Source organism: Heterodontus francisci, unplaced genomic scaffold (genome assembly GCF_036365525.1).
Source record: "Heterodontus francisci isolate sHetFra1 unplaced genomic scaffold, sHetFra1.hap1 HAP1_SCAFFOLD_374, whole genome shotgun sequence".
NCBI classification, from domain to species: Eukaryota; Metazoa; Chordata; class Chondrichthyes; order Heterodontiformes; family Heterodontidae; genus Heterodontus; species Heterodontus francisci.
In genome coordinates, this window is record NW_027140800.1 from 245,809 (window position 1) to 273,543 (window position 27,735).

The window sequence follows — 27,735 nt, forward strand, 5'->3', positions numbered from 1 at the left end:
GGAAGGGATTCAGTCAGTCATCCTACCTGCTGATACACCAGTGAGTTCACACTGGGGAGAGACCGTTCACCTGCTCAGAGTGTGGGCAGTGATTCACTCAGTCATCCAACCTGCTTATATAATAGTGAGTTCACATTGTGGAGCGACCGTTCACCTCCTCAGATTGTCGAAAGAGATTCACTCAGTCATCCTACCTTCTGATACACCAGTGAGTTCACCCTGGGGAGAGACCATTCAGCTGCTCAGAGTGTGGGATGAGATTCACTCAGTCATCCTGCTGCTGACACACCAGTGAGTTCACACTTGGCAGAGACCGTTCACCTGTTCAGAGTGTGGGAAGGGATTCACTCAGTCATCCTACCTGATGATACACCAGTGAGTTCACACTGGGGATGAGACCGTTGACCTGCTCAGAGTGTGGGATGAGATTCACACAGTCTTCCTACCTGCTGATGCACCAGTATGTTGACACAGCGGAGAGACCGTTCACCTGCTCTGAGTGTGGACAGAGATTCACTTAGTCATCCTACCAGCTGATGCATCAGTGAGTTATCACTGGGGAGAGACCGTTCACCTTTTCAGAGTGTTGAAGGGATTCACTCAGTCATTATACCTGCTGATACACAAGAGAGTTCACACTGGGTAGAGACCATTCACCTGCTCAGAGTGTGGGATGAGATTCACTCAGTCATCCTACCTGCTGATACAACTGTGAGCTGAGACTGGGGAGAGACCACTCAACAGCTCCGAGTGTGGGGAGAGATTCCCTTAGACATCCAAACTGCTGATACACCAGTGAGTTCACAATGGGGAGTGACCTTTCACCGGCTCAGAGTCTGGGAAGAGAATCACTCAGTCACCTTACCTGCTGATACACCAGTAAGTTCACACAGGGGCGAGACTGTTCACCTGCTCAGAGTGTGGGATGAGATTCACTCAGTCATCCTACCTGCTAATACACCAGTGAGTTCACACTGTGGAGAGACCATTCACCTGCTCAGAGTGTGGACAGAGATTCACTCAGTCATCCTACCAGCTGATACACCAGTGAGTTCACAATGGTGAGAGACCGTTCACCTGTCCAGATTGTGGCAAGGGATTCACTCAGTCATACCACCTGCTGATACACCAGTGAGTTCACACTGGGGAGAGACCGTTCACCTGCTCAGAGTCTGGGAAGAGATTCACTCAGTCACCCTACCTGCTGATACACAAGTGAGTTCACACAGGGGAGAGACCATTCACCTGCTCAGAGTGTGGGACGTGATTCACTCTGTCATCCGACCTGCTGATACAACAGTGAGTTGAGACTGGGGAGAGACCATTCACCTGCTCAGAGTGTGGGACGTGATTCACTCTGTCATCCGACCTGCTGATACACCAGTGAGCTAACACTGGGGAGAGACCGTTCACCTGCTCTGATTGTGGACAGAGATTCACTCAGTCATCCTACCAGCTGATGCACCACTCAGTTCACACTGGGGAGAGACCGTTCACCTGTTCAGATTGTGGCAAGGGATTCACTCTATCATACTGCCTGCTGATACACCAGTGAGTTCACAGTGGGGAGAGACCATTCACCTGCTCCGAGTCTGGTAGGTGATTCACTAAGGCATCATACCTGCTGATACAACAGTGAGTTGACAATGGGGAGACTCCGTTCACCTGCTCAGAGTGTGGGAAGTGATTCACTGAGTCATCCTACCTTCTGATACACCAGTGAGTTCACACTGGGGAGAGATCATTCTCCTGTTCAGAGTGTGGGATGAGATTCACTCAGTCATCCTGCCTGCTGATACACCAGTGAGTTCACACTGGGGAGAGACCCTTCACCTGTTCAGAGTGCGGGAAGGGATTCACTCAGTCATCCTGCCTGCTGATACACCAGTGAGTACACACTGGGGAGAGACCGTTCACCTGCTCAGAGTGTGGGAAAGAGATTCACTCTGTCATCCTACCTGCTGATACACAAGTGAGTTGACATTGGGGAGAGACCGTTCACCTGCTCAGAGTGTGGGAAAGAGATTCACTCTGTCATCCTTCCAGGTGATACACCAATGAGTTATCACTGGGGAGAGACCGGTCACCTGCTCAGAGTGTGGGAAAGAGATTCACTCTGTCATCCTACCTGCTGATACACAAGTGAGTTGACACTGGGGAGAGACCATTCACCTTCTCAGTGTCTTGTAGGAGATTCTCTCGGGCATCATACCTGCTGAATCAAAAGTGAGTTCTCAATGGGGAAAGACCATTCACCTGCGCACAGTGTGGGAAGAGATTCACTCAGTCATCCTGCCTGCTGATGCACCAGTGAGTACACACTGGGGAGAGACCGTTCACCTGCTCAGAGTGTCGGAAGAGATTCACTCAGTCATCCTACCTTCTGATACACCAGTGAGTTCAAACTGGGGAGAGACCGTTCACCTGTTCAGAATGTGGGAAGGGATTCACTCAGTCATCCTACCCGCTGATACACCAGTGAGCTCACACAGGGGAGAGGCCGTTCACCTGCTCTGAGTGTGGGATGAGATTCACTCAGTCATCCTACCTGCTGCTACACCAGTGAATTCACACTGGGGTGAATCCATTCAGCTGCTCAGAGTGTGGGAAGTGATTCACTCAGTCATCCAACCTGCTTATATAATAGTGAGTTCACACTGTGGAGAGACCGTTCACCTCCTCAGAGTGTCGGAAGAGATTCACTCAGTCATCATACCTTCTGATACACCAGTGAGTTCACCCTGAGGAGAGACCATTCAGCTGTTCGTTGCGTGGGATGAGATTCACTCAGTCATCCTGCCTGCTGATACACCAGTGAGTTCACACTTGGCAGAGACCGTTCACCTGTTCAGAGTGTGGGAAGGGATTCACTCAGTCATCCTACCTGCTGATACACCAGTGAGTTCACACTGGGGAGAGAACGTTCACCTGCTCAGAGTGTGGGATGCGATTCACTCTGTCATCCGACCTGCTGTTGCACCAGGATGTTTACACTGCGGAGAGACCGTTCACCTGTTCAGATTGTGGCAAGGGATTCACTCAGTCATACTACCTGCTGATACACCAGTGAGTTCACACTGGGGAGTGACCGTTCACCTGCTCAGAGTGTCGGAAGAGATTCAGTCAGTCATCCTACCTTCTGATACACCAGTGAGTTCACACTGGGGAGAGACCATTCAACTGCTCAATGTCTGGTAGGAGATTCACTCAGTCATCCTACCTGCTGAAACAACAGTGAGTTGACAATGGGGAGAGACCGTTCACCTGCTCAGAGTGTCCGAAGAGATTCACTCAGTCATTTTGCCTTCTGATACACCAGTGAGTTCACACTGGGGAGAGACCATTCACCTGCTCAGAGTCTGGTCGGAGATTCAGTCAGTCATCCTTCCTGCTAAAACAACAGTGAGTTCACAATGCGGAGAGACCATTCACCTGCTCAGAGTGTGGGAAGTGATTCACTCAGTCATCATGCCTTCTGATACACCAGTGAGTTCACCCTGGGGAGAGACCATTCAGCTGCCCAGAGTGTGGGATGAGATTCACTCAGTCATCCTGCCTGCTGATACACAAGTGAGTTCAGACTTGGCAGAGACCGTTCACCTGTTCAGAGTGTGGGAAGGGATTCACTCAGTCATCCTACCTGCTGATACACCAGTGAGTTCACACTGGGGAGAGACCGTTCACCTGCTCAGAGTGTGGGCAGTGATTCACTCAGTCATCCAACCTGCTTATATAATAGTGAGTTCACATTGTGGAGCGACCGTTCACCTCCTCAGATTGTCGAAAGAGATTCACTCAGTCATCCTACCTTCTGATACACCAGTGAGTTCACCCTGGGGAGAGACCATTCAGCTGCTCAGAGTGTGGGATGAGATTCACTCAGTCATCCTGCTGCTGACACACCAGTGAGTTCACACTTGGCAGAGACCGTTCACCTGTTCAGAGTGTGGGAAGGGATTCACTCAGTCATCCTACCTGATGATACACCAGTGAGTTCACACTGGGGATGAGACCGTTGACCTGCTCAGAGTGTGGGATGAGATTCACACAGTCTTCCTACCTGCTGATGCACCAGTATGTTGACACAGCGGAGAGACCGTTCACCTGCTCTGAGTGTGGACAGAGATTCACTTAGTCATCCTACCAGCTGATGCATCAGTGAGTTATCACTGGGGAGAGACCGTTCACCTTTTCAGAGTGTGGAAGGGATTCACTCAGTCATTATACCTGCTGATACACAAGAGAGTTCACACTGGGGAGAGACCATTCACCTGCTCAGAGTGTGGGATGAGATTCACTCAGTCATCCTACCTGCTGATACAACTGTGAGCTGAGACTGGGGAGAGACCACTCAACAGCTCCAAGTGTGGGGAGAGATTCCCTTAGACATCCAAACTGCTGATACACCAGTGAGTTCACAATGGGGAGTGACCTTTCACCGGCTCAGAGTCTGGGAAGAGAATCACTCAGTCACCTTACCTGCTGATACACCAGTGAGTTCACACAGGGGCGAGACTGTTCACCTGCTCAGAGTGTGGGATGAGATTCACTCAGTCATCCTACCTGCTAATACACCAGTGAGTTCACACTGTGGAGAGACCATTCACCTGCTCAGAGTGTGGACAGAGATTCACTCAGTCATCCTACCAGCTGATACACCAGTGAGTTCACAATGGTGAGAGACCGTTCACCTGTTCAGATTGTGTGAATGGATTCACTCAGTCATACCACCTGCCGATACACCAGTGAGTTCACACTGGGGAGAGACCATTCACCTGCTCCGAGTCTGGTAGGAGATTCACTCAGACATCATACCTGCTGATACAACAGTGAGTTGACAATGGGGAGAGTCCGTTCACCTGCTCAGAGTGTGGGAAGTGATTCACTCAGTCATCCTACCAGCTGATACACCAGTGAGTTCACACTGGGGAGAGACCGTTCACCTGCTCAGAGTGTGGGATGAGATTCACTCAGTCATCCTGCCTGCTGATACACCAGTGAGTTCACACTGGGGAGAGACCGTTCACCTGTTCAGAGTGTGGGAAGGGATTCACTCAGTCATCCTACCTGCTGATACACCAGTGAGCTCACACAGGGGAGAGACCGTTCACCTGCTCAGTGTTGGAGGAGATTCACTCAGACATCCAACATGCTGAAACAACAGTGAGTTCACACTGGGGAGAGTCCATTCACCTGCTCAGAGTGCAGGAAGAGAATCACTCAGTCATCCTACCCGCAGATAAAACAGTGAATTGAGACTGGGAAGAGACCATTCAACTGCTCAGAGTGTAGGAAGAGATTCACTCAGTCATCCTACCCGCTGATAAAACAGTGAATTGAGACTGGGGAGAGACCATTCACCTGCTCAGAGTGTGGGAAGTGATTCACTCAGTCATCCAACCTGCTGATACACCAGTGAGTTCGCACAGGGGAGAGACCGTTCACCTTCTCAGAGTGTGGGATGACATTCACTCAGTCATTCTGCCTGCTGTTACACCAGTGAGTTAACACTGGGGAGAGACCGTTCACCTGCTCAGAGTGTGGGAAGGGATTCACTCAGTCATCCTACCTGCTAATAAACCAGTGAGTTCACACTGGGGAGAGACCGTTCACCTGCTCAGAGTCTGGGAAGAGATTCACTCAGTCACCCTACCTGCTGATACACAAGTGAGTTCACACAGGGGAGAGACCTTTCACCTGCTCAGAGTGTGGGATGAGATTCTCTCAGTCATTCCACCTGCTAGTACACCAGTGAGTTCACACTGGGGAGAGACCATTCACCTGCTCAGAGTGTGGGACGTGATTCACTCTGTCATCCGACCTGCTGATACAACAGTGAGTTGAGACTGGGGAGAGACCATTCACCTGCTCAGAGTGTGGGACGTGATTCACTCTGTCATCCGACCTGCTGATACACCAGTGAGCTAACACTGGGGAGAGACCGTTCACCTGCTCTGATTGTGGACAGAGATTCACTCAGTCATCCTACCAGCTGATGCACCACTCAGTTCACACTGGGGAGAGACCGTTCACCTGTTCAGATTGTGGCAAGGGATTCACTCTATCATACTGCCTGCTGATACACCAGTGAGTTCACAGTGGGGAGAGACCATTCACCTGCTCCGAGTCTGGTAGGTGATTCACTAAGGCATCATACCTGCTGATACAACAGTGAGTTGACAATGGGGAGACTCCGTTCACCTGCTCAGAGTGTGGGAAGTGATTCACTGAGTCATCCTACCTTCTGATACACCAGTGAGTTCACACTGGGGAGAGATCATTCTCCTGTTCAGAGTGTGGGATGAGATTCACTCAGTCATCCTGCCTGCTGATACACCAGTGAGTTCACACTGGGGAGAGACCCTTCACCTGTTCAGAGTGCGGGAAGGGATTCACTCAGTCATCCTGCCTGCTGATACACCAGTGAGTACACACTGGGGAGAGACCGTTCACCTGCTCAGAGTGTGGGAAAGAGATTCACTCTGTCATCCTACCTGCTGATACACAAGTGAGTTGACATTGGGGAGAGACCGTTCACCTGCTCAGAGTGTGGGAAAGAGATTCACTCTGTCATCCTTCCAGGTGATACACCAATGAGTTATCACTGGGGAGAGACCGGTCACCTGCTCAGAGTGTGGGAAAGAGATTCACTCTGTCATCCTACCTGCTGATACACAAGTGAGTTGACACTGGGGAGAGACCATTCACCTTCTCAGTGTCTTGTAGGAGATTCTCTCGGGCATCATACCTGCTGAATCAAAAGTGAGTTCTCAATGGGGAAAGACCATTCACCTGCGCACAGTGTGGGAAGAGATTCACTCAGTCATCCTGCCTGCTGATGCACCAGTGAGTACACACTGGGGAGAGACCGTTCACCTGCTCAGAGTGTCGGAAGAGATTCACTCAGTCATCCTACCTTCTGATACACCAGTGAGTTCAAACTGGGGAGAGACCGTTCACCTGTTCAGAATGTGGGAAGGGATTCACTCAGTCATCCTACCCGCTGATACACCAGTATGTTGACACAGCGGAGAGACCGTTCACCTGCTCTGAGTGTGGACAGAGATTCACTTAGTCATCCTACCAGCTGATGCATCAGTGAGTTATCACTGGGGAGAGACCGTTCACCTTTTCAGAGTGTGGAAGGGATTCACTCAGTCATTATACCTGCTGATACACAAGAGAGTTCACACTGGGGAGAGACCATTCACCTGCTCAGAGTGTGGGATGAGATTCACTCAGTCATCCTACCTGCTGATACAACTGTGAGCTGAGACTGGGGAGAGACCACTCAACAGCTCCAAGTGTGGGGAGAGATTCCCTTAGACATCCAAACTGCTGATACACCAGTGAGTTCACAATGGGGAGTGACCTTTCACCGGCTCAGAGTCTGGGAAGAGAATCACTCAGTCACCTTACCTGCTGATACACCAGTGAGTTCACACAGGGGCGAGACTGTTCACCTGCTCAGAGTGTGGGATGAGATTCACTCAGTCATCCTACCTGCTAATACACCAGTGAGTTCACACTGTGGAGAGACCATTCACCTGCTCAGAGTGTGGACAGAGATTCACTCAGTCATCCTACCAGCTGATACACCAGTGAGTTCACAATGGTGAGAGACCGTTCACCTGTTCAGATTGTGTGAATGGATTCACTCAGTCATACCACCTGCCGATACACCAGTGAGTTCACACTGGGGAGAGACCATTCACCTGCTCCGAGTCTGGTAGGAGATTCACTCAGACATCATACCTGCTGATACAACAGTGAGTTGACAATGGGGAGAGTCCGTTCACCTGCTCAGAGTGTGGGAAGTGATTCACTCAGTCATCCTACCAGCTGATACACCAGTGAGTTCACACTGGGGAGAGACCGTTCACCTGCTCAGAGTGTGGGATGAGATTCACTCAGTCATCCTGCCTGCTGATACACCAGTGAGTTCACACTGGGGAGAGACCGTTCACCTGTTCAGAGTGTGGGAAGGGATTCACTCAGTCATCCTGCCTGCTGATACACCAGTGAGCTCACACAGGGGAGAGACCGTTCACCTGCTCAGTGTTGGAGGAGATTCACTCAGACATCCAACATGCTGAAACAACAGTGAGTTCACACTGGGGAGAGTCCATTCACCTGCTCAGAGTGCAGGAAGAGAATCACTCAGTCATCCTACCCGCAGATAAAACAGTGAATTGAGACTGGGAAGAGACCATTCAACTGCTCAGAGTGTAGGAAGAGATTCACTCAGTCATCCTACCCGCTGATAAAACAGTGAATTGAGACTGGGGAGAGACCATTCACCTGCTCAGAGTGTGGGAAGTGATTCACTCAGTCATCCAACCTGCTGATACACCAGTGAGTTCGCACAGGGGAGAGACCGTTCACCTTCTCAGAGTGTGGGATGACATTCACTCAGTCATTCTGCCTGCTGTTACACCAGTGAGTTAACACTGGGGAGAGACCGTTCACCTGCTCAGAGTGTGGGAAGGGATTCACTCAGTCATCCTACCTGCTAATAAACCAGTGAGTTCACACTGGGGAGAGACCGTTCACCTGCTCAGAGTCTGGGAAGAGATTCACTCAGTCACCCTACCTGCTGATACACAAGTGAGTTCACACAGGGGAGAGACCTTTCACCTGCTCAGAGTGTGGGATGAGATTCTCTCAGTCATTCCACCTGCTAGTACACCAGTGAGTTCACACTGGGGAGAGACCATTCACCTGCTCAGAGTGTGGGACGTGATTCACTCTGTCATCCGACCTGCTGATACAACAGTGAGTTGAGACTGGGGAGAGACCATTCACCTGCTCAGAGTGTGGGACGTGATTCACTCTGTCATCCGACCTGCTGATACACCAGTGAGCTAACACTGGGGAGAGACCGTTCACCTGCTCTGATTGTGGACAGAGATTCACTCAGTCATCCTACCAGCTGATACACCACTCAGTTCACACTGGGGAGAGACCGTACACCTGTTCAGATTGTGGCAAGGGATTCACTCTATCATACTGCCTGCTGATACACCAGTGAGTTCACAGTGGGGAGAGACCATTCACCTGCTCCGAGTCTGGTAGGAGATTCACTAAGGCATCATACCTGCTGATACAACAGTGAGTTGACAATGGGGAGACTCCGTTCACCTGCTCAGAGTGTGGGAAGTGATTCACTGAGTCATCCTACCTTCTGATACACCAGTGAGTTCACACTGGGGAGAGATCATTCTCCTGTTCAGAGTGTGGGATGAGATTCACTCAGTCATCCTGCCTGCTGATACACCAGTGAGTTCACACTGGGGAGAGACCGTTCACCTGTTCAGAGTGCGGGAAGGGATTCACTCAGTCATCCTGCCTGCTGATACACCAGTGAGTACACACTGGGGAGAGACCGTTCACCTGCTCAGAGTGTGGGAAAGAGATTCACTCTGTCATCCTACCTGCTGATACACAAGTGAGTTGACATTGGGGAGAGACCGTTCACCTGCTCAGAGTGTGGGAAAGAGATTCACTCTGTCATCCTTCCAGGTGATACACCAATGAGTTATCACTGGGGAGAGACCGTTCACCTGCTCATTGTGCGGCAAGTGGTTCACTCAGTCATCCTAACTGCTGATACTCCAGTGAGTTCACAGTGGGGAGAGACCGTTCACCTGCTTAGAGTCCGGGAAGTGATTCACTCAGTCATCCTACCTGCTGAAACAACAGTGAGTTCACACTGGGGAGAGACCATTCCCCTGCTCAGAGTGTGGGAAAGGATTTACTCAGTCATCCTACATGCTGATACACCTGTGAGTTCAAACTGGGGAGAGACCATTCACCTTCTCAGTGTCTTGTAGGAGATTCTCTCGGGCATCATACCTGCTGAATCAAAAGTGAGTTCTCAATGGGGAAAGACCATTCACCTGCGCACAGTGTGGGAAGAGATTCACTCAGTCATCCTGCCTGCTGATGCACCAGTGAGTACACACTGGGGAGAGACCGTTCACCTGCTCAGAGTGTCGGAAGAGATTCACTCAGTCATCCTACCTTCTGATACACCAGTGAGTTCAAACTGGGGAGAGACCGTTCACCTGTTCAGAGTGTGGGAAGGGATTCACTCAGTCATCCTACCTGCTGCTACACCAGTGAATTCACACTGGGGAGAGTCCATTCAGCTGCTCAGAGTGTGGGAAGTGATTCACTCAGTCATCCAACCTGCTTATATAATAGTGAGTTCACACTGTGGAGAGACCGTTCACCTCCTCAGAGTGTCGGAAGAGATTCACTCAGTCATCATACCTTCTGATACACCAGTGAGTTCACCCTGGGGAGAGACCATTCAGCTGCTCGTTGCGTGGGATGAGATTCACTCAGTCATCCTGCCTGCTGATACACCAGTGAGTTCACACCTGGCAGAGACCGTTCACCTGTTCAGAGTGTGGGAAGGGATTCACTCATTCATCCTACCTGCTGATACACCAGTGAGTTCACACTGGGGAGAGACCGTTCACCTGCTCAGAGTGTGGGATGCGATTCACTCTGTCATCCGACCTGCTGATGCACCAGGATGTTTACACTGCGGAGAGACCGTTCACCTGTTCAGATTGTGGCAAGGGATTCACTCAGTCATACTACCTGCTGATACACCAGTGAGTTCACACTGGGGAGTGACCGTTCACCTGCTCAGAGTGTCGGAAGAGATTCAGTCAGTCATCCTACCTTCTGATACACCAGTGAGTTCACACTGGGGAGAGATCATTCTCCTGTTCAGAGTTTGGGATGAGATTCAGTCAGTCATCCTGCCTGCTGATACACCAGTGAGTTCACACTGGGGAGAGACCGTTCACCTGCTCAGAGTGTGGGAAAGAGATTCACTCTGTCATCCTACCTGCTGATACACCAGTGAGTTGACATTGGGGAGAGACCGTTCACCTGCTCAGAGTGTGGGACCTAGATTTACTCTGTCATCCTATCTGCTGATACACCAGTGAGTTCACACTGGGGAGAGACCATTCACCTGCTCAGAGTCTGGTAAAGAGATTCACTCTGTCATCCTACCTGCTGATACTCCAGTGAGTTCACATTGGGGAGAGACCGTTCACCTGCTCAGAGTGTGGGAAAGAGATTCACTCTGTCATCCTTCCAGGTGATACAACAATGAGTTATCATTGGGGAGAGACCGTTCACCTGCTCATTGTGCGGGAAGTGGTTCACTCAGTCATCCAACCTGCTTATATAATAGTGAGTTCACACTGTGGAGAGACCGTTCACCTCCTCAGAGTGTAGGAAGAGATTCACTCAGTCATCATACCTTATGATACACAAGTGAGTTCACCCTGGGGAGAGACCATTCAGCTGCTCGGAGTGTGGGATGAGATTCAGTCAGTCATCCTGCCTGCTGATACACCAGTGAGTTCACACTTGACAGAGACCGTTCACCTGTGCAGAGTGTGGGAAGGGATTCACTCAGTCATCCTACCTGCTGATACACCAGTGAGTTCACACTGGGGAGAGACCGTTCACCTGCTCAGAGTGTGGGATGCTATTCACTCAGTCATCCTACCTGCTGATACACCAGTGAGTTCACACTGGGGAGAGACCTTTCACCTGCTCAGAGTGTGGGAAAGAGATTCACTCTGTCATCCGACCTGCTGATGCACCAGGATGTTGACACTGCGGAGATACCGTTCACCTGCTCTGAGTGTGGACAGAGATTCACTTAGTCATCCTACCAGCTGAGACACCAGTGAGTTATCACTGGGGAGAGACCGTTCACCTTCTCAGTGTACGGGAAGAGGTTCACTCAGTCATCTTACCTGCTGATAAACCAGTGAGTTCACACTGGGTAGAGACCATTCACATCATCAGAGTGTCGGAAGTGATTCACCCAGTCATCCTACCTTCTGATACACCAGTGAGTTTACACTGGGGAGAGACCGTTCACCTGCTCAGAGTGTGGGATGAGATTCACTCAGTCATCCTACCTGCTGAAACAACAGTGAGTTCACTCTGGGGAGAGACTATTCACCTGCTCGGAGTGCAGGAATAGATTCACTCAGTCATCCTACCTGCCGATACAAAAGTGAGTTGAGACTGTGAAGAGACCACTCAACAGTTCAGAGTGTGGGGAGAGATTCCCTTCGGCATCCAAACTGCTGATACACCAGTGAGTTCACACTGGGGAGAGACCGTTCACCTGCTGTGAGTGTGGGATGAGATTCACTCAGTCATCCTACCTGCTAATACACCAGTGAGTTCACACTGGGGAGAGACCAACTACCTGCTCAGAGTGTGGGACGTGATTCACTCAGTCATCCGACCTGCTGATACAACAGTGAGTTGAGACTGGGGAGAGACCTTTCACCTTCTCATTGTCTTGTAGGAGATTCTCTCGGGCATCATACCTGCTGAAACAACAGTGAGTTCTCAATGGGGAGCGACCATTCACCTGCGCAGAGTGTGGGAAGAGATTCACTCAGTCATCCTACCTGCTGATAAAACAGTGAGTTGACAATGGGGGTGAGACAGTACACCTGCTCAGAGTGTGGCAAGAGATTCCCTCAGTCAGCCAAACTGCTGATACACCAGTGAGTTTACACTGGGGAGAGACCTTTCAGCTGCTCAGAGTTTGGACAGTGATTCACTCAGTCATCCGACCAGCTGATGCACCAGTGAGTTCACACTGGGGAGAGACCGTTCAACTGTTCAGATTGTGGGAAGGGATTCACTCAGTAATCCTGCCTGATGATACACTAGTGAGTTCACACTGGGGCGAGACCATTCACCTGCTCAGAGTCTGGTAGGACATTCACTCAAGGCATCCTACCTGCTGATACAACAGTGAGTTGACAATGGGGAGAGACCGTTCACCTGCTCAGAGTGTGGGAAGTAATTCAAACAGTCATCCGACCAGCTGATACACCAGTGAGTTCACACAGGGGAGATACCGTTCACCTGCACAGAGTGTGGGATGAGATTCACTCAGTCATCCTACCTGCTAATACACCAGTGAGTTCACACAGGGGAGAGACCATTCACCTGCTCATAGTTTGGGAAGAGATTCACTCAGACATCCTACCTTCTCATACAACAGTGAGTTGAGACTGGGGAGAGACCATTCAACTGCTCAGAGTGCGGGAAGAGATTCACTCAGACATCCAAACTGCTGATACACCAGTGAGTTCACACTGGGGAGAGACCTTTCACCTGCTCAGAGTGCGGAAAGTGATTCACTCAGTCATCCGACCATCTGATACACCAGTGAGTTATCACTGGGGAGAGAACGTTCAACTGTTCAGAGTGTGGGAAGGGATTCACTCATTCATCCCACTTGCTGATACACCAGTGATTTCACACTGGGGAGAGACCGTTCACCTGCGAATAGTGTGGGAAGATATTCACTCAGTCATCCTTCCTGCTGATACACCAGTGAGTTGAGACTGGGGAGAGACCATTCCCCTGCTCCGAGTGTGGGTAAGGAATTACTCAGTCATCCAACCTGCTGATACACCAGTGAGTTGACAATGGGGAGAGACCGTACACCTGCTCACAGTGTGGGAAGTGATTCACTCAGTCATCCAACTTTTTGATTAACCAGTGAGTGCACACTGGAGAGAGACCGTTCACCTGCTCTGAGTGTCGGAGGAGATTCACTCAGTCATCCTACCTTCTGATACACCAGTGAGATCACACTGGAGAGAGACCGTTCAACTGCTCAGAGAGTGGGAAGGGATTCACCCAGTCATCCTACCTGCTGATACACCAGTGAGCTCACACAGGGGAGAGTCCGTTGACCTGCTCTGAGTGTGGGAAGAGATTCACTCAGTCATCCTACCTGCTGATACAACAGTCAGTTGAGACTGGGGTTAGACCATTCAACTGCTCAGAGTGTGGGAAGAGATTCCTTCAGTCATCCAAACTGCTGATACACTAGTGAGTTTACACTGTGGAGAGACCTTTCACCTGCTCAGAGTGTGGGAAAGAGATTCACTCTGTCTTCCTACCTGCTGATACACCAATGAGTTCAAACTGGGGAGAGACCGTTCACCTGCTCAGAGTCTGGGAACACATTCACTCAGTCATCCTACCTGCTGATATACCTGTGAGCTCACACTGGGGAGAGACCATTCACCTTCTCAGTGTCTTGTAGGAGATTCTCTCGGGCATCATACCTGCTGAAACAACAGTGAGTTCTCAATGGGGAGCGACCATTCACCTGCGCAGAGTGCGGGAAGAGATTCACTCAGTCATCCTACCTGCTGATAAAACAGTGAGTTGACAATGGGGGAGAGACCGTTCACCTGCTCAAAGTGTGGGAAGAGATTCGCTCAGTCAGCCAAACTGCTGATACACCAGTGAGTTTACACTGGGGAGAGACCTTTCAGCTGCTCAGAGTTTGGACAGAGATTCACTCAGTCATCCGACCAGCTGATACACCAGTGAGTTCACACTGGGGAGAGACCGTTCAACTGTTCAGATTGTCGGAAGGGATTCACTCAGTACTCCTGCCTGCTGATACACAAGTGATTTCACACTGGGGAGAGACCATTCACCTGCTCAGAGTCTGGTTGGAGATTCACTCAGGCATCCTACCTGCTGATACAACAGTGAGTTGACAATGGGGAGAGACCGTTCACCTGCTCAGAGTGTGGGAAGTAATTCAAACAGTCATCCAACCTGCTGATATACCAGTGAGTTCACACTGGGGAGAGACCGTTCACCTGCTCAGAGTGTCGGAATAGATTCACTCAGTCATCCTACCTTCTGATACACCAGTGAGCTCACACAGGGGAGAGTCCGTTCACCTGCTCAGAGTGTGGGAAAGAGATTCACTCTGTCATCCTACCTGCTGATACAACAGTGAGTTGAGACTGGGGAGAGACAATTCATCTCTTCAGAGTGTGGGAAGAGATTCCCTCAGTCATCCAAACTGCTGATACACCAGTGAGTTCACACTGGGGAGAGACCTTTCAAATGCTCAGAGTGTGGGAAAGAGATTGACTCAGTCATCCTACCGGCTGATACACCAGTGAGTTATCACTGGGGAGAGTCCATACACCTGTTCAAAGTGTGGGAAGAGATTCACTCAGTTATCCTACCTGCTGATACACCAGTGAGTTCAAACTGGGGAGAGACCGTTCACCTGCTCAGAGTCTGGGAAGACATTCACTCAGTCATCCTACCTGCTGATACACCAGTGAGTTCACACTGGGGAGAGACCATTCTCCTGCTCAGAGTCTGGGAAGACATTCACTCAGTCATCCTACCTGCTGATGCACCTGTGAGCTCACACTGGGGAGAGACCATTCACCTGCTCAGAGTTTGGGAAGAGATTCACTCAGACATCCTACCTTCTCATACAACAGTGAGTTGAGAATGGGGAGAGACCATTCAACTGCTCAGAGTGCGGGAAGAGATTCACTCAGACATCCAAACTGCTGATACACCAGTGAGTTCACACTGGGGAGAGACCTTTCACCTGCTCAGAGTGCGGGAAAGAGATTCACTCAGTCATCCGAGCATCTGATACACCAGTGAGTTATCACTGGGGAGAGAACGTTCAACTGTTCAGAGTGTGGGAAGGGATTCACTCAGTCATCCTACTTGCTGATAGACCAGTGATTTCACACTGGGGAGAGACCGTTCACCTGTTCATAGTGTGGGAAGATATTCACTCAGTCATCCTTCCTGCTGATACACCAGTGAGTTCACACTGGGGAGAGACCATTTCCCTGCTCCGAGTGTGGGAAAGGAATTACTCAGTCATCCTACCTGCTGATACACCAGTGAGTTCAAACCGGGGGGGACCATTCACCTTCACAGTGTCAGGAGGAGATACACTCGGTCATCCTACCTGCTGATACAAAAGTGAGTTGACAATGGGGAGAGACCGTTCACCTGCTCACAGTGTGGGAAGTGATTCACTCAGTCATCCAACTTGCTGATACACCAGTGAGTTCACACTGGGGAGAGACCGTTCACCTGCTCTGAGTGTCGGAAGAGATTCACTCAGTCATCCTACCTTCTGATCCACCAGTGATTTCACACTGGGGAGAGACCATTCACCTGCTCAGAGTCTGGTAGGAGATTCACTCAGTCATCCTAACTGCTGAAACAACAGTGAGTTCACAATCGGGAGAGACCGTTCACCTGCTCAGAGTGTCGGAAGTGATTCACTCAGTCATGCAACCTGCTGATATACCAGTGAGTTCACACAGGTGAGAGACCGTTCACCTGCTCGGAGTGTGGGATGAGAATCACTCAGTCATCCTACATGCTGAAACAACAGTGAGCTCACACAGGGGAGAGTCCGTTCACCTGCTCTGAGTGAGGGAAGAGATTCACTCAGTCATCCTACCTGCTGATACAACAATGAGTTGAGACTGGGGTTAGACCATTCAACTGCTCAGAGTGTGGGAAGAGATTCCTTCAGTCATCCAAACTGCTGATACACTAGTGATTTTATACTGTGGATAGACCTTTCAGCTGCTCAGAGTGTGGGAAAGAGATTCACTCTGTCATCCTACCGGCTGATACAACAGTGAGCTGAGACTGGGGAGAGACAATTCATCTGCTCAGAGTGTGGGAAGAGATTCTATCAGTCATCCAAACTGCTGATACACCAGTGAGTTCACACTGGGGACAGACCTTTCAAATGCTCAGAGTGTGGGAAAGAGATTCACTCAGTCAACCTACCAGCTGATACACCAGTGAGTTATCACTGGGGACAGACCGTTCACCTGTTCAAAGTGTGGGATGAGATTCACTCAGTCATCCTTCCTGCTGATACACCAGTCAGTTCACACTGGGGAGAGACCATTCCCCTGCTCCGAGTGTGGGAAAGGATTTACTCAGTCATCCTACCTGCTGATACACCAGTGAGTTCACACCGGGGGAGAACATTCACCTGCTCATTGTCAGGAGGAGATTAACTCGGTCATCCTCCCTGCTGATACAAAAGTGAGTTGACAATGGGGAGAGACCGTTCACCTGCTCACAGTGTGGGAAGTGATTCACTCAGTCATCCAACTTGCTGATACACCAGTGAGTTCACACTGGGGAGAGACCGTTCACCTGCTCTGAGTGTCGGAAGAGATTCACTCAGTCATCCTACCTTCTGATACACCAGTGAGTTCACACTGGGGAGAGACCATTCACCTGCTCAGAGTCTGGTAGGAGATTCACTCAGTCATCCTAACTGCTGAAACAACCGTGAGTTCACAATCGGGAGAGACCGTTCACCTGCTCAGAGTGTCGGAAGTGATTCACTCAGTCATGCAACGTGCTGATATACCAGTGAGTTCACACAGGGGAGAGACCGTTCACCTGCTCGGAGTGTGGGATGAGAATCACTCAGTCATCCTACCTGCTGAAACAACAGTGAGTTCACACTGGGGAGAGTCCATTCACCTGCTCAGAGTGTAGGAAGAGATTCACTCAGTCATCCAAACTGCTGATACAACAGTGAATTCACACTGGGGAGAGACCTTTACCCGGCTCAGAGTGTGGGAAAGAGATGCACTCTGTCATCCTACCTGCTGATACACCAGTGGGTTGACACTGGGGAGAGACCATTCACCTGCTCTGAGTGTGGACAGAGATTCACTCAGTCATCCTTCCAGCTGATACACCAATGAGTTATCACTGGGGAGAGACCGTTCACCTGCTCATTGTGCGGGAAGTGGTTCACTCAGTCATCCGAACTGCTGATTCACCATTGAGTTCACACTGGGGAGAGACCGTTCACCTGCTCAAAGTCTGGGAAGTGATTCACTCAGTCATCCTACCTGCTGATACAACAGTGAGTTGAGACTGGGGAGAGACCATTCATCTGATCAGAGTGTGGGAAGAGATTCACTCAGTCATCCAAACTGCTGATACACAAGTGAGTTTACACTGGGGAGAGACCTTTCAGCTGCTCAGAGTTTGGACAGAGATTCACTCAGTCATCCGACCAGCTGATACATCAATGAGTTCACACTGGGAGAGACCGTTCACCAGTTCAGATTGTGGGAAAGGATGCACTCAGTCATCCTGCCTGCTGATACACAAGTGAGTTCAAACTGGGGAGAGACCATTCACCTGCTCAGAGTCAGGTAGAAGATTCACTCAGGCATCCTACCTGCTGATACAACAGTGAGTTGACAATGGGGAGAGACCGTTCACCTGCTCAAAGTCTGGGAAGTGATTCACTCAGTCATCCTACCTGCTGATACAACAGTGAGTTGAGACTGGGGAGAGACCATTCATCTGATCAGAGTGTGGGAAGAGATTCACTCAGTCATCCAAACTGCTGATACACCTGTGCGTTCACACTGGGGAGAGACCATTCCCCTGCTCAGAGTGTGGGAAAGGATTTACTCAGTCATCCTACCTACTGATACACCTGTGAGCTCACACTGGGGAGAGACCATTCACCTTCTCAGTGTCTTGTAGGAGATTCTCTCGGGCATCATAACTGCTGAAACAACAGTGAGTTCTCAATGGGGAGCGACAATTCACCTGCGCAGAGTGTGGGAAGAGATTCACTCAGTCATCCTACCTGCTGATAAAACAGTGAGTTGAGAATGGGGGAGAGACCGTTCACCTGCTCAGAGTGTGGGAAGAGATTCCCTCAGTCATCCAAACTGCTGATGCACCAGTGAGTTTGCACTGGGGAGAGACCTTTCAGCTGCTCAGAGTTTGGACAGAGATTCACTCTGTCATCCTACCTGCTGATACAACATTGAGTTGAAACTGTGGAGAGACAATTCATCTGCTCAGAGTGTGGGAAGAGATACCCTCAGTCATCCAAACTGCTGATACACCAGTGAGTTCACACTGGGGAAAGACCTTTCAAATGCTCAGAGTGTGGGAAAGAGATTCACTCAGTCAGCCTACCAGCTGATACACCAGTGAGTTATCACTGGGGAGAGACCGTTCACCTGTTCAAAGTGTGAGAAGGGATTCACTCAGTTATCCTACCTGCTGATACACCAGTGAGTTCAAACTGGGGAGAGACGGTTCACCTGCTCAGAGTCTGTGAAGACATTCACTCAGGCATCCTACCTGCTGATACACCAGTGAGTTCACACTGGGGAGAGACCGTTCACCTGCTCAGAGCGTGTGATGAGATTCACTCAGTCATCCTACCTGCTAATACACCATTGAGTTCACACTGGGGAGAGACCTTTCACCTGCTCAGAGTTTGGGAAGGGATACACTCAGACATCCTACCTTCTCATACAACAGTGAGTTGAGACTGGGGAGAGACCATTCAACTGCTCAGAGAGCGGGAAGAGATTCACTCAGTCATCCAAACTGCTGATACACCAGTGAGTTCACACTGGGGAGAGACCTTTCACGTGCTCAGAGTGTGGGGAAGAGATTCATTCAGTAATCCCACCAGCTGATATACCAGTGAGTTATCACTGGGGAGAGAACGTTCAAATGTTCAGAGTGTGGGAAGGGATTAACTCAGTCATCCTACCTGCTGATACACCAGTGATTTCACACTAGGGAGAGACCGTTCACCTGCTCATAGTGTGGGATGAGATTCACTCAGTCATCCTTCCTGCTGATACACCAGTGAGTTCACACTGGGGAGAGACCATTCCCCTGATCCATGTGTGGGAATGGATTTACTCAGTCATCCTACCTGCTGATGCACCAGTGAGTTCACACCGGGGGGATACCATTCATCTGCTCATTGTCAGGAGAAGATTCACTCGGTCATCCTACCTGCTGATACAAAAGTGAGTTGACAATGGGGAGAGACCGTTCACCTGCTCACAGTGTGGGGAAGAGATTCATTCAGTCATCCTACCAGCTGATATACCAGTGAGTTATCACTGGGGAGAGAACGTTCAAATGTTCAGAGTGTGGGAAGGGATTCACTCAGTCATCCAACTTGCTGATACACCAGTGAGTTCACACTGGCGAGAGACCGTTCACCTGCTCTGAGTGTCAGAAGAGATTCATTCAGTCATCCTACCTTCTGATACACCAGTGAGTTCACACTGGGGAGAGACCATTCACCTGCTCAGAGTCTGGTAGGAGATTCACTCAGTCATCCTAACTGCTGAAACAACAGTGAGTGCACAATCGGGAGAGACCGTTCAGCTGCTCAGAGTGTCGGAGGTGATTCACTCAGTCATGCAACCTGCTGATATACCAGTGAGTTCACACTGGGGAGAGACCGTTCATATGCTCAGAGTGTCGGAAGAGACTCACTCAGTCATCTTGCCTGCTGATACACCAGTGAGTTCACACTTGGAAGAGACCGTTCACCAGATCAGAGTGTGGGAAGAGATTCCCTCAGTCATCCCAACTGCTGATACACCAGTGAGTTCACACTGGGGAGAGACATTACAGCTGCTCAGAGTGTGGGAAAGTGATTCACTCTGTCATCCTACCTGCTGATACACCAGTGAGTCAACACTGGGGAGAGACCGTTCACCTGCTCTGAGTGTGGAGAGAGATTCATTCAGTCATCCTACCAGCTGATACACCAGTGAGTTCACACTGGGGAGAGGCCTTTCACCTGTTCAGAGTGTGGGAAGGGATTCACTCAGTCATCCTTCCTGCTGATACACCAGTGAGTTCACACTGGGGAGAGACCATTCCCCTGCTCCGAGTGTGGGAATGGATTTACTCAGTCATCCTACCTGCTGATACACCAGTGAGTTCACACTGGGGAGTGTCCATTCACCTGCTCAGATTGTGCGATGTGATTCACTCAGTCATCCTACCTGCTGATACACCAGTGAGTTAACACTTGGGAGAGAACATTCACCTGCTCAGAGTCTGGTAGGAGATTCATTCAGTCATCCTACCTGCTGAAATTACAGTGAGTTCACAATGGGGAGAGACCGTTCACCTGCTCAGAGTGTGGGAAAGAAATTCACTCTGTCATCCTACCTGCTGATACACCAGTGAGTTAACACTGGGGAAAGACCGTTCCCCTGTTCAGATTATGGGAAGGAATTCACTCAGTCATCCTGCCTGCTGAAACACTTGTGAGTTCACACTGGGGAGAAGCCATTAACCAAATCAGAGTGTGGGAAAGAAATTCACTCTGTCATCCTGCCTGCTGATAAACCAGTGAGTTCACACTGGGGAGAGACCGTTCACCTGTTCAGAGTGTGGGAAGGGATTCACTCAGTCATCCTACCTGCTGATACACCAGTGAGTTCACACTGGGGAGAGACCTTTCAAATGCTCAGTGTGTGCGAAAGAGATTCACTCAGTCATCTCACCAGCTGATACACCAGTGAGTTATCACTGGGGAGAGAACGTTCAACTGCTCAGTGTCTGGCAGGATATTCACTCGGTCATCATACCTGCTGAAACAACAGTGAGTTCACAATGGGGAGAGACCATTCATCTGCTCAGAGTGTGGGAAGAGATTCCCTCAGTCATCCTACCTGCTGAAACAACAGTGAGTTCACACTGCGGAGATACCGATCACCTGCTCAGAGTGTAGGAAGAGATTCACTCAGTCATCCTACCTGCTGATACAACAGTGAGTTGAGACTGGGGAGAGACCATTCATCTGATCAACGTGTGGGAAGAGAATCCCTCAGTCATCCAAACTGCTGATACACCAGTGAGTTCACACTGGTGAGAGACCATTGACCTGCTCAGCGTCTGGCTGGAGATTCACTCAGTCATCCTACCTGCTGAAACAACAGTGAGTTCACACTGCGGAGATACCGATCACCTGCTCAGAGTGTAGGAAGAGATTCAGTCAGTCCTCCTACCTGCTGATACAACAGTGAGTTGAGACTGGGGAGAGACCATTCATCTGATCAGCGTGTGGGAAGAGAATCCCTCAGTCATCCAAACTGCTGATACACCAGTGAGTTCACACTGGGGAGAGACCATTGACCTGCTCAGTGTCTGGCAGGAGATTCACTCGGTCATCATACCTGCTGAAACAACAGTGAGTTCACAATGGGGAGAGACCATTCATCTGCTCAGAGTGTGGGAGGAGATTCCCTCAGTCATCCAAACTGCTGATACACCAGTGAGTTCACACTGGGGAGAGACCTTTCACCTGCTCAGAGTGTGGGAAAGAGATTCACTCTGTCATCCTACCTGCTGATACACCAGTGAGTTAACACTCTGGAGAGACCGTTCACCACCACTGAGTGTGGACAGAGATTCACTCAGTCATCCTACCAGCTGATACACCAGTGAGTTCGCACTGGGGAGAAACCGTTCACCTGTTCAGATTGTGTGAATGGATTCACTCAGTCATCCTGCCTGCTGATACACCAGTGAGTTCACAATGGGGAGAGACCATTCACCTGCTCAGAGTGTGGGAAGAGATTCCCTCAGTCATCCAAACTGCTGATACACCAGTGAGTTCACACTGGGGAGAGACCTTTCACCTGCTCAGAGTTTGGGAAAGAGATTCACTCTGTCATTCTACCTGCTGATACACCAGCGAGTTATCACTCTGGAGAGACCGTTCAACACCACTGAGTGTGGACAGAGATTCACTCAGTCATCCTACCAGCTGATACACCAGTGAGTTCGCACTGGGGAGATACCGTTCACCTGTTCAGATTGTGTGAATGGATTCACTCAGTCATCCTGCCTGCTGATACACCAGTGAGTTCACACAGGGGTGAGACCATTCACCTGCTCAGAGTCTGGTAGGAGATTCACTCAGGCATCCTACCTGCTGAAACAACAGTGAGTTCACACTGGGGAGAGACCATTCACCTGCTCAGAGTGCGGGAAGAGATTCACTCAGTCATCCAACCTGCTGATATACCAGTGAGTTCACACTGGGGAGAGACCGTTCACCTGTTCAGAGTGTTGGAAGGGATTCACTCAGTCGTCCTACCTGCTGATACACCAGTGAATTCACACAGTGTAGAGAAAATTCACCTGCTCAGATTGTTGGATGATATTCACTCAGTCATCCTGCCTGCTGTTACACCAGTGAGTTCACACTGGGGAGAGACAGTTCACCTGCTCTGACTGTGGACAGAGATTCACTCAGTCATCCTACCAGCTGATACACCAGTGAGTTCACAACGGGGACAGACCGTTCACCTGCTCAGGGTGTGGGAAATGATTCACTCAGTCATCCTACCTGCTGATACACCAGTGAGTTCACACTGGGGAGAGACAGTTCACCTGCTCTGACTGTGGACAGAGATTCACTCAGTCATCCTCCCAGCTGATACACCAGTGAGTTCACACTGGGGAGAGACCGTTCACCTGCTCAGAGTGTGGGAAGAGATTCACTCAGTCATCCGACCTGCTGATATACCAGTGATTTCACATTGGGGAGAGACCGTTCACCAGCTCAGTGTACGGGAAGAGGTTCACTCAGTCATCAAGCTGCTGATACAACAGTGAGTTGAGACTGGGGAGAGACCATTCATCTGATCAGCGTGTGGGAAGAGAATCCCTCAGTCATCCAAACTGCTGATACACCAGTGAGTTCACACTGGGGAGAGACCATTCACCTGCTCAGAGTCTGGTAGGAGATTCACTCAGTCATCCTGCCTGCTGATACACCAGTGAGTTCACACTGGGGAGAGACCATTCACCTGCTCAGACTCTGGTAGGAGATTCACTCAGTCATCCTGCCTGCTGATACACCAGTGAGTTCACACTGGGGAGAGACCATTCACCTGCTCAGAGTCTCGTGGGAGTTTCACTCAGACATCCAACGTGCTGATAAACCAGTGAGGTTACACTGGGGAAAGACCGTTCACCTGCTCAGAGTGTTGGAAGAGATTCACTCAGTCATCCTACCTTCGGATGCACCAGTGAGTTCACACTGGGGAGAGACCATTCACCTGCTCAGATTGTTGGATGAGATTCACTCAGTCATCCTGCCTGCTGTTACACCAGTGAGTTCACACTGGGGAGACACCATTCACCTGCTCAGAGTGTAGGAGGAGATTCACTCAGTCATCCTACCTGCTGATAGAACAGTGAGTTGAGACTGGCGAGAGACCATTCACCTCCTCAGATTGTGGGAAGAGATTCACTCAGTCATCCAAACTGCTGATACAACTGTGAGTTGACAATGGGGAGAGACCGTTCACCTGCTCACAGTGTGGGAAGAGACTCACTCAGTCATCCTGCCTGCTGTTCCACCAGTGTGTTCATACTGGGGAGAGACCATTCAACTGCTCAGAGTCTGGGAGGAGATTCACTCAGTCATCCTACCTGCTGATAGAACAGTGAGTTGAGACTGGCGAGAGACCATTCAACAGCTCAGATTGTGGGAAGAGATTCACTCAGTTATCCCACCTGCTGATACACCAGTGAGTTGACCCTGGGGAGAGACAGTTCACCTGCTCTGAGTGTGGACAGAGATTCACTCAGTCATCCTACCAGCTGATACACCTGTGAGTTATCACTGGGGAGAGACCTTTCACCGTTTCAGAGTGTGGAAGGGATTCACTCAATCATCCTACCTGCTGATACACAAGTGAGTTCATACTGGTGAGAGACCTTTCACCTGCTCATAGTGTGGGACGACATTCACTCAGTCATCCTACCTGCTGATATACCAGTGATTTGACATTAGGGAGAGACTGTTCACCAGCTCAGTGTACGGAAGAGGGTCAGTCAGTCATCCTACCTGCTGATTCACCAGTGAGTTCACACTGGGAAGAGACCATTCCCCTTTCAGAGTTTGGGAAAGGATTTACTCAGTCATCCTACCTGCTGTAACAACAGTGAGCTCACAATGGGGAGAGACAATTCACCTGCGCAGAGTCTGGTAGGAGATTCACTCAGACATCCAACCTGCTGATACACCAGTGAGTTCACACTGGGGAGAGACCGTTCACCTGCTGAGAGTGTCGGAAGAGATTCACTCAGTCATCCTACCTTCTGATGCACCAGTGAGTTCACACTGGGGAGAGACCATTCACCTGCTCAGAGTCTGGATGAGATTCAGACAGTCATCCTACCTGCTGAAACAACAATGAGTTCATTATGGGGAGAGACCATTCATCTGCTCAGAGTGTGGGAAGTGATTCACTCAGTCATCCAACCTGCTGATATACCAGTGAGTCTACACTGGGGAGAGACCGTGCACCTCCTCAGAGTGTCGGAAGAGATTCACTCAGTCATCCTACCTTCTGATACACCAGTGAGTTCACCCTGGGGAGAGACGATTCAGCTGCTCAGAGTGTGGAATGAAATTCACTCAGTCATCTTTCCTGCTGATACAAAAGTGTGTTCACACTGGGGAGAGACCGTTCACCTGCTCTGAGTGTGGACAGAGATTCACTCAGTCATCCTAGCAGCTGATACAGCAGTGAGTTATCACTGAGGAGAGACCGTTCACCTTTTCAGAGTATGGGAAGAGATTCAATCAGTCATCCTCCCTGCTGATACACCAGTGAGTTCAAACTGGGGAGAGACCATTCCCCTCTCAGAGTGTGGGAAAGGATTCACTCAGTCATCCAACCTGCTGATATACCATTGAGTTTACACTGGGGAGAGACCATTCACCTGCTCAGAGTCTGGTCGGAGATTCAGTCAGTCATCCTACCTGCTGAAACAACAAAGAGTTCACAATGGGGAGAGAACATTCACCTGCTCAGAGTGTGGGAAGAGAATCACTCAGTCATCCTAACTGCTGATGCAACAGTGAGTTGACAATGGGAACAGACCGTTCACCTGCTCAGAGTGTGGGAAGTGATTCACTCAGTCATCCAACCTGCTGATATACCAGTGAGTTTACTCTGGGGAGAGACCATTCACCTGCTCAGAGTCTGGTAGGAGATGCACTCAGACAACTTACCTGCTGAAACAACAGTGAGTTCACACTGGGGAGACACCATTCACCTGCTCAGAGTGTGGGAAGTGATTCACTCAGTCATCCAACCTGCTGATACACCAGTGAGTTCACACTGGGGAGAGACCGTTCACCTGCTCAGAGTGTCGGAAGAGATTCACTCAGTCATCCTACCTTCTGATACACCAGTGAGTTCACACTGGGGAGAGACCATTCACCTACGCAGACTGTGGGATGAGATTCACTCAGTCATCCAAACTGCTGATACACCAGTGAGTTCACACTGGGGAGAGACCTTTCACCTGCTCAGAGTGTGGGAAAGAGATTCACTCAGTCATCCTACCTGCAGATAAACCAGTGAGTTAACACTGGGGAGAGAACGTTCACCTGCTCAGAGTGTGGGAAAGAGTTTCACTCAGTCATCCTACCAGCTGATACACCAGTGAGTTATCACTGGGGAGAGACCGTTCACCTTTTCAGAGTTTGGAAGAGATTCACTCAGTCATCCTACCTGCTGATACACAGGTGAGTTCACACTGGGGAGAGACCGTTCACCTGCTCAGTGTACGGGAAGATGTTCACTCAGTCTTCCTACCAGCTGATACACCACTGAGTTCACACTGGGGAGACACCATTCCCCTTTCAGAGTGTTGGAAAGGATTTACTCTGTCATCCTACCTGCTGATACACCAGTAGTTCACACTGGGGAGGGACCATTCACCTGCTCAGAGTCTTGTAGGAGATTCACTCAGTCATCCTACCTGCTGATACAAAAGTGAGTTGACAATGGGGAGAGACCGTTCACCAGCTGAGTGTGGGAAGTGATTCACTCAGTCATCCAACCTGCTGATATACCAGTGAGTTCACACTGGGGAGAGACCGTTCACTTGCTCAGAGTGTCGGAAGTGATTCACTCAGTCATTCTACCTTCTGATACAACAGTGAGTTCACACTGGGGAGAGACCATTCACCTGCTCAGTGTGTTGGAAGAGAATCACTCAGTCATCCTGCCTGCTGTTACAGCAGTGAGTTCACACTGGGGAGAGACCATTCACCTGCTCAGAGTCTGGCAGTAGATTCAGTCAGTCATCCTACCAGCTGATAAACCACTGAGTTTTCTCTGGAGAGAGACTGTTCATCTTTTCAGAGTGTGGAAGGGATTCACTCAGTCATCCTACCTGCTGATACACCAGTGAGTTCACACTGGGGAGAGACCGTGCACCTGCACATAGTTTGGGAAGAGATTCACTCAGTCATCCTACCTGCTGATACACCAGTGAGTTCACACTGGTGAGAGACCATTCCCCTCTCAGAGTGTGGGAAAGGATTTACTCAGTCATCCTACCTGCTGATACACCAGTGAGTTCACACTGGGGAGAGACCGTTCACCTGCTCATAGTGTGGGAAGGGATTCACTCAGTCATGCTACATGCCGATACCCAGTGAGTTCACACTGGGGAGAGACCATTCCCCTCTCAGAGTGAGGGAAAGGATTTTCTCAGTCATCCTACCTGCTGAAACAACAGTGAGTTCGCAATGGGGAGAGACCATTCACCTGCTCAGAGTGTGGGAAGTGATTCACTCAGTCATCCAACCTGCTGATATACCAGTGAGTTCACACTGGGGAGAGACCGTTCACCTGTTCAGAGTGTGGGAAGGGATTCACTCAGTCGTCCTACCTGCTGATACACCAGTGAATTCACACAGTGTAGAGACCATTCACCTGCTCAGAGTGTGGGAAGGGATTCACTCAGTCATCCTAACTGCTGATACACTAGTGAGTTCACACTGGGGAGAGACCATTCCCCTGCTCAGAGTGAGGGAAAGGATTTACTAAGTCATCCTACCTGCTGATACACCAGTGAGTTCACACTGGGGAGAGACCATTCACCTGCTCAGTGTCAGTAGGAGATTCACTCGGTTATCATACCTGCTGAAACAAGAGTCAGTTCACAATGGGGAGAGAACATTCACCTGCTCAGGGTGTGGGACGAGAT

The 27,735-nt window shown here is 50.1% G+C and overlaps 3 protein-coding genes and 2 pseudogenes across 3 annotated transcripts in view; all 5 read left to right on the top strand.

Annotated features, from left to right (window-relative positions):
- Window positions 1-521, top strand: part of LOC137361160 (zinc finger protein 154-like) — a 32,254-nt gene extending 31,733 nt beyond the window's left edge. Inside the window, exon 4 of the mRNA XM_068026095.1 lies at window positions 377-521. Coding sequence (XP_067882196.1) covers window positions 377-521 — 145 coding nt within the window. The remainder of the gene's footprint in view (window positions 1-376) is intronic.
- Window positions 522-673: 152 nt separating this feature from the next.
- On the top strand, window positions 674-4,135 carry LOC137361161 (oocyte zinc finger protein XlCOF20-like). Its single transcript, XM_068026096.1, has 4 exons — window positions 674-711; window positions 1,405-1,551; window positions 2,920-3,066; window positions 3,991-4,135. Exons 1-4 carry the CDS (start codon window positions 674-676, stop codon window positions 4,133-4,135), a joined length of 477 nt encoding a protein of 158 aa, XP_067882197.1.
- Window positions 4,136-7,648: 3,513 nt separating this feature from the next.
- LOC137361162 (zinc finger protein 585A-like) lies at window positions 7,649-14,334 on the top strand (annotated as a pseudogene).
- A 1,100-nt stretch (window positions 14,335-15,434) lies between these two features.
- Window positions 15,435-16,267, top strand: LOC137361163 (zinc finger protein 239-like; annotated as a pseudogene).
- Window positions 16,268-18,542: 2,275 nt separating this feature from the next.
- LOC137361164 (zinc finger protein 239-like) lies at window positions 18,543-25,241 on the top strand. The gene is made up of 4 exons (XM_068026098.1): window positions 18,543-18,616; window positions 19,628-19,709; window positions 22,358-22,488; window positions 25,118-25,241. Exons 1-4 carry the CDS (start codon window positions 18,543-18,545, stop codon window positions 25,239-25,241), a joined length of 411 nt encoding a protein of 136 aa, XP_067882199.1.
- The last annotated feature ends 2,494 nt before the right edge of the window (window positions 25,242-27,735 follow it).

Coding starts and splice junctions, on each gene's coding strand:
- LOC137361161 (XM_068026096.1), top strand. CDS start 674: ATGAGATTCACTCAGTCATCCTACCTGCTGATACAACT. Junction 1,552..2,919: donor TACTGCCTGCTGATACACCA/GTGAGTTCACAG, acceptor CACTGGGGAGAG/AACGTTCACCTGCTCAGAGT. Junction 3,067..3,990: donor TACTACCTGCTGATACACCA/GTGAGTTCACAC, acceptor ATGATACACCAG/TGAGTTCACACTGGGGATGA.
- LOC137361164 (XM_068026098.1), top strand. CDS start 18,543: ATGGGGGAGAGACCGTTCACCTGCTCAGAGTGTGGGAAGAGATTCCCT. Junction 19,710..22,357: donor TCCTACCTGCTGATACAAAA/GTGAGTTGACAA, acceptor TCACCTGCTCAG/AGTTTGGGAAAGAGATTCAC. Junction 22,489..25,117: donor TCCTACCAGCTGATACACCA/GTGAGTTCGCAC, acceptor GAGACGATTCAG/CTGCTCAGAGTGTGGAATGA.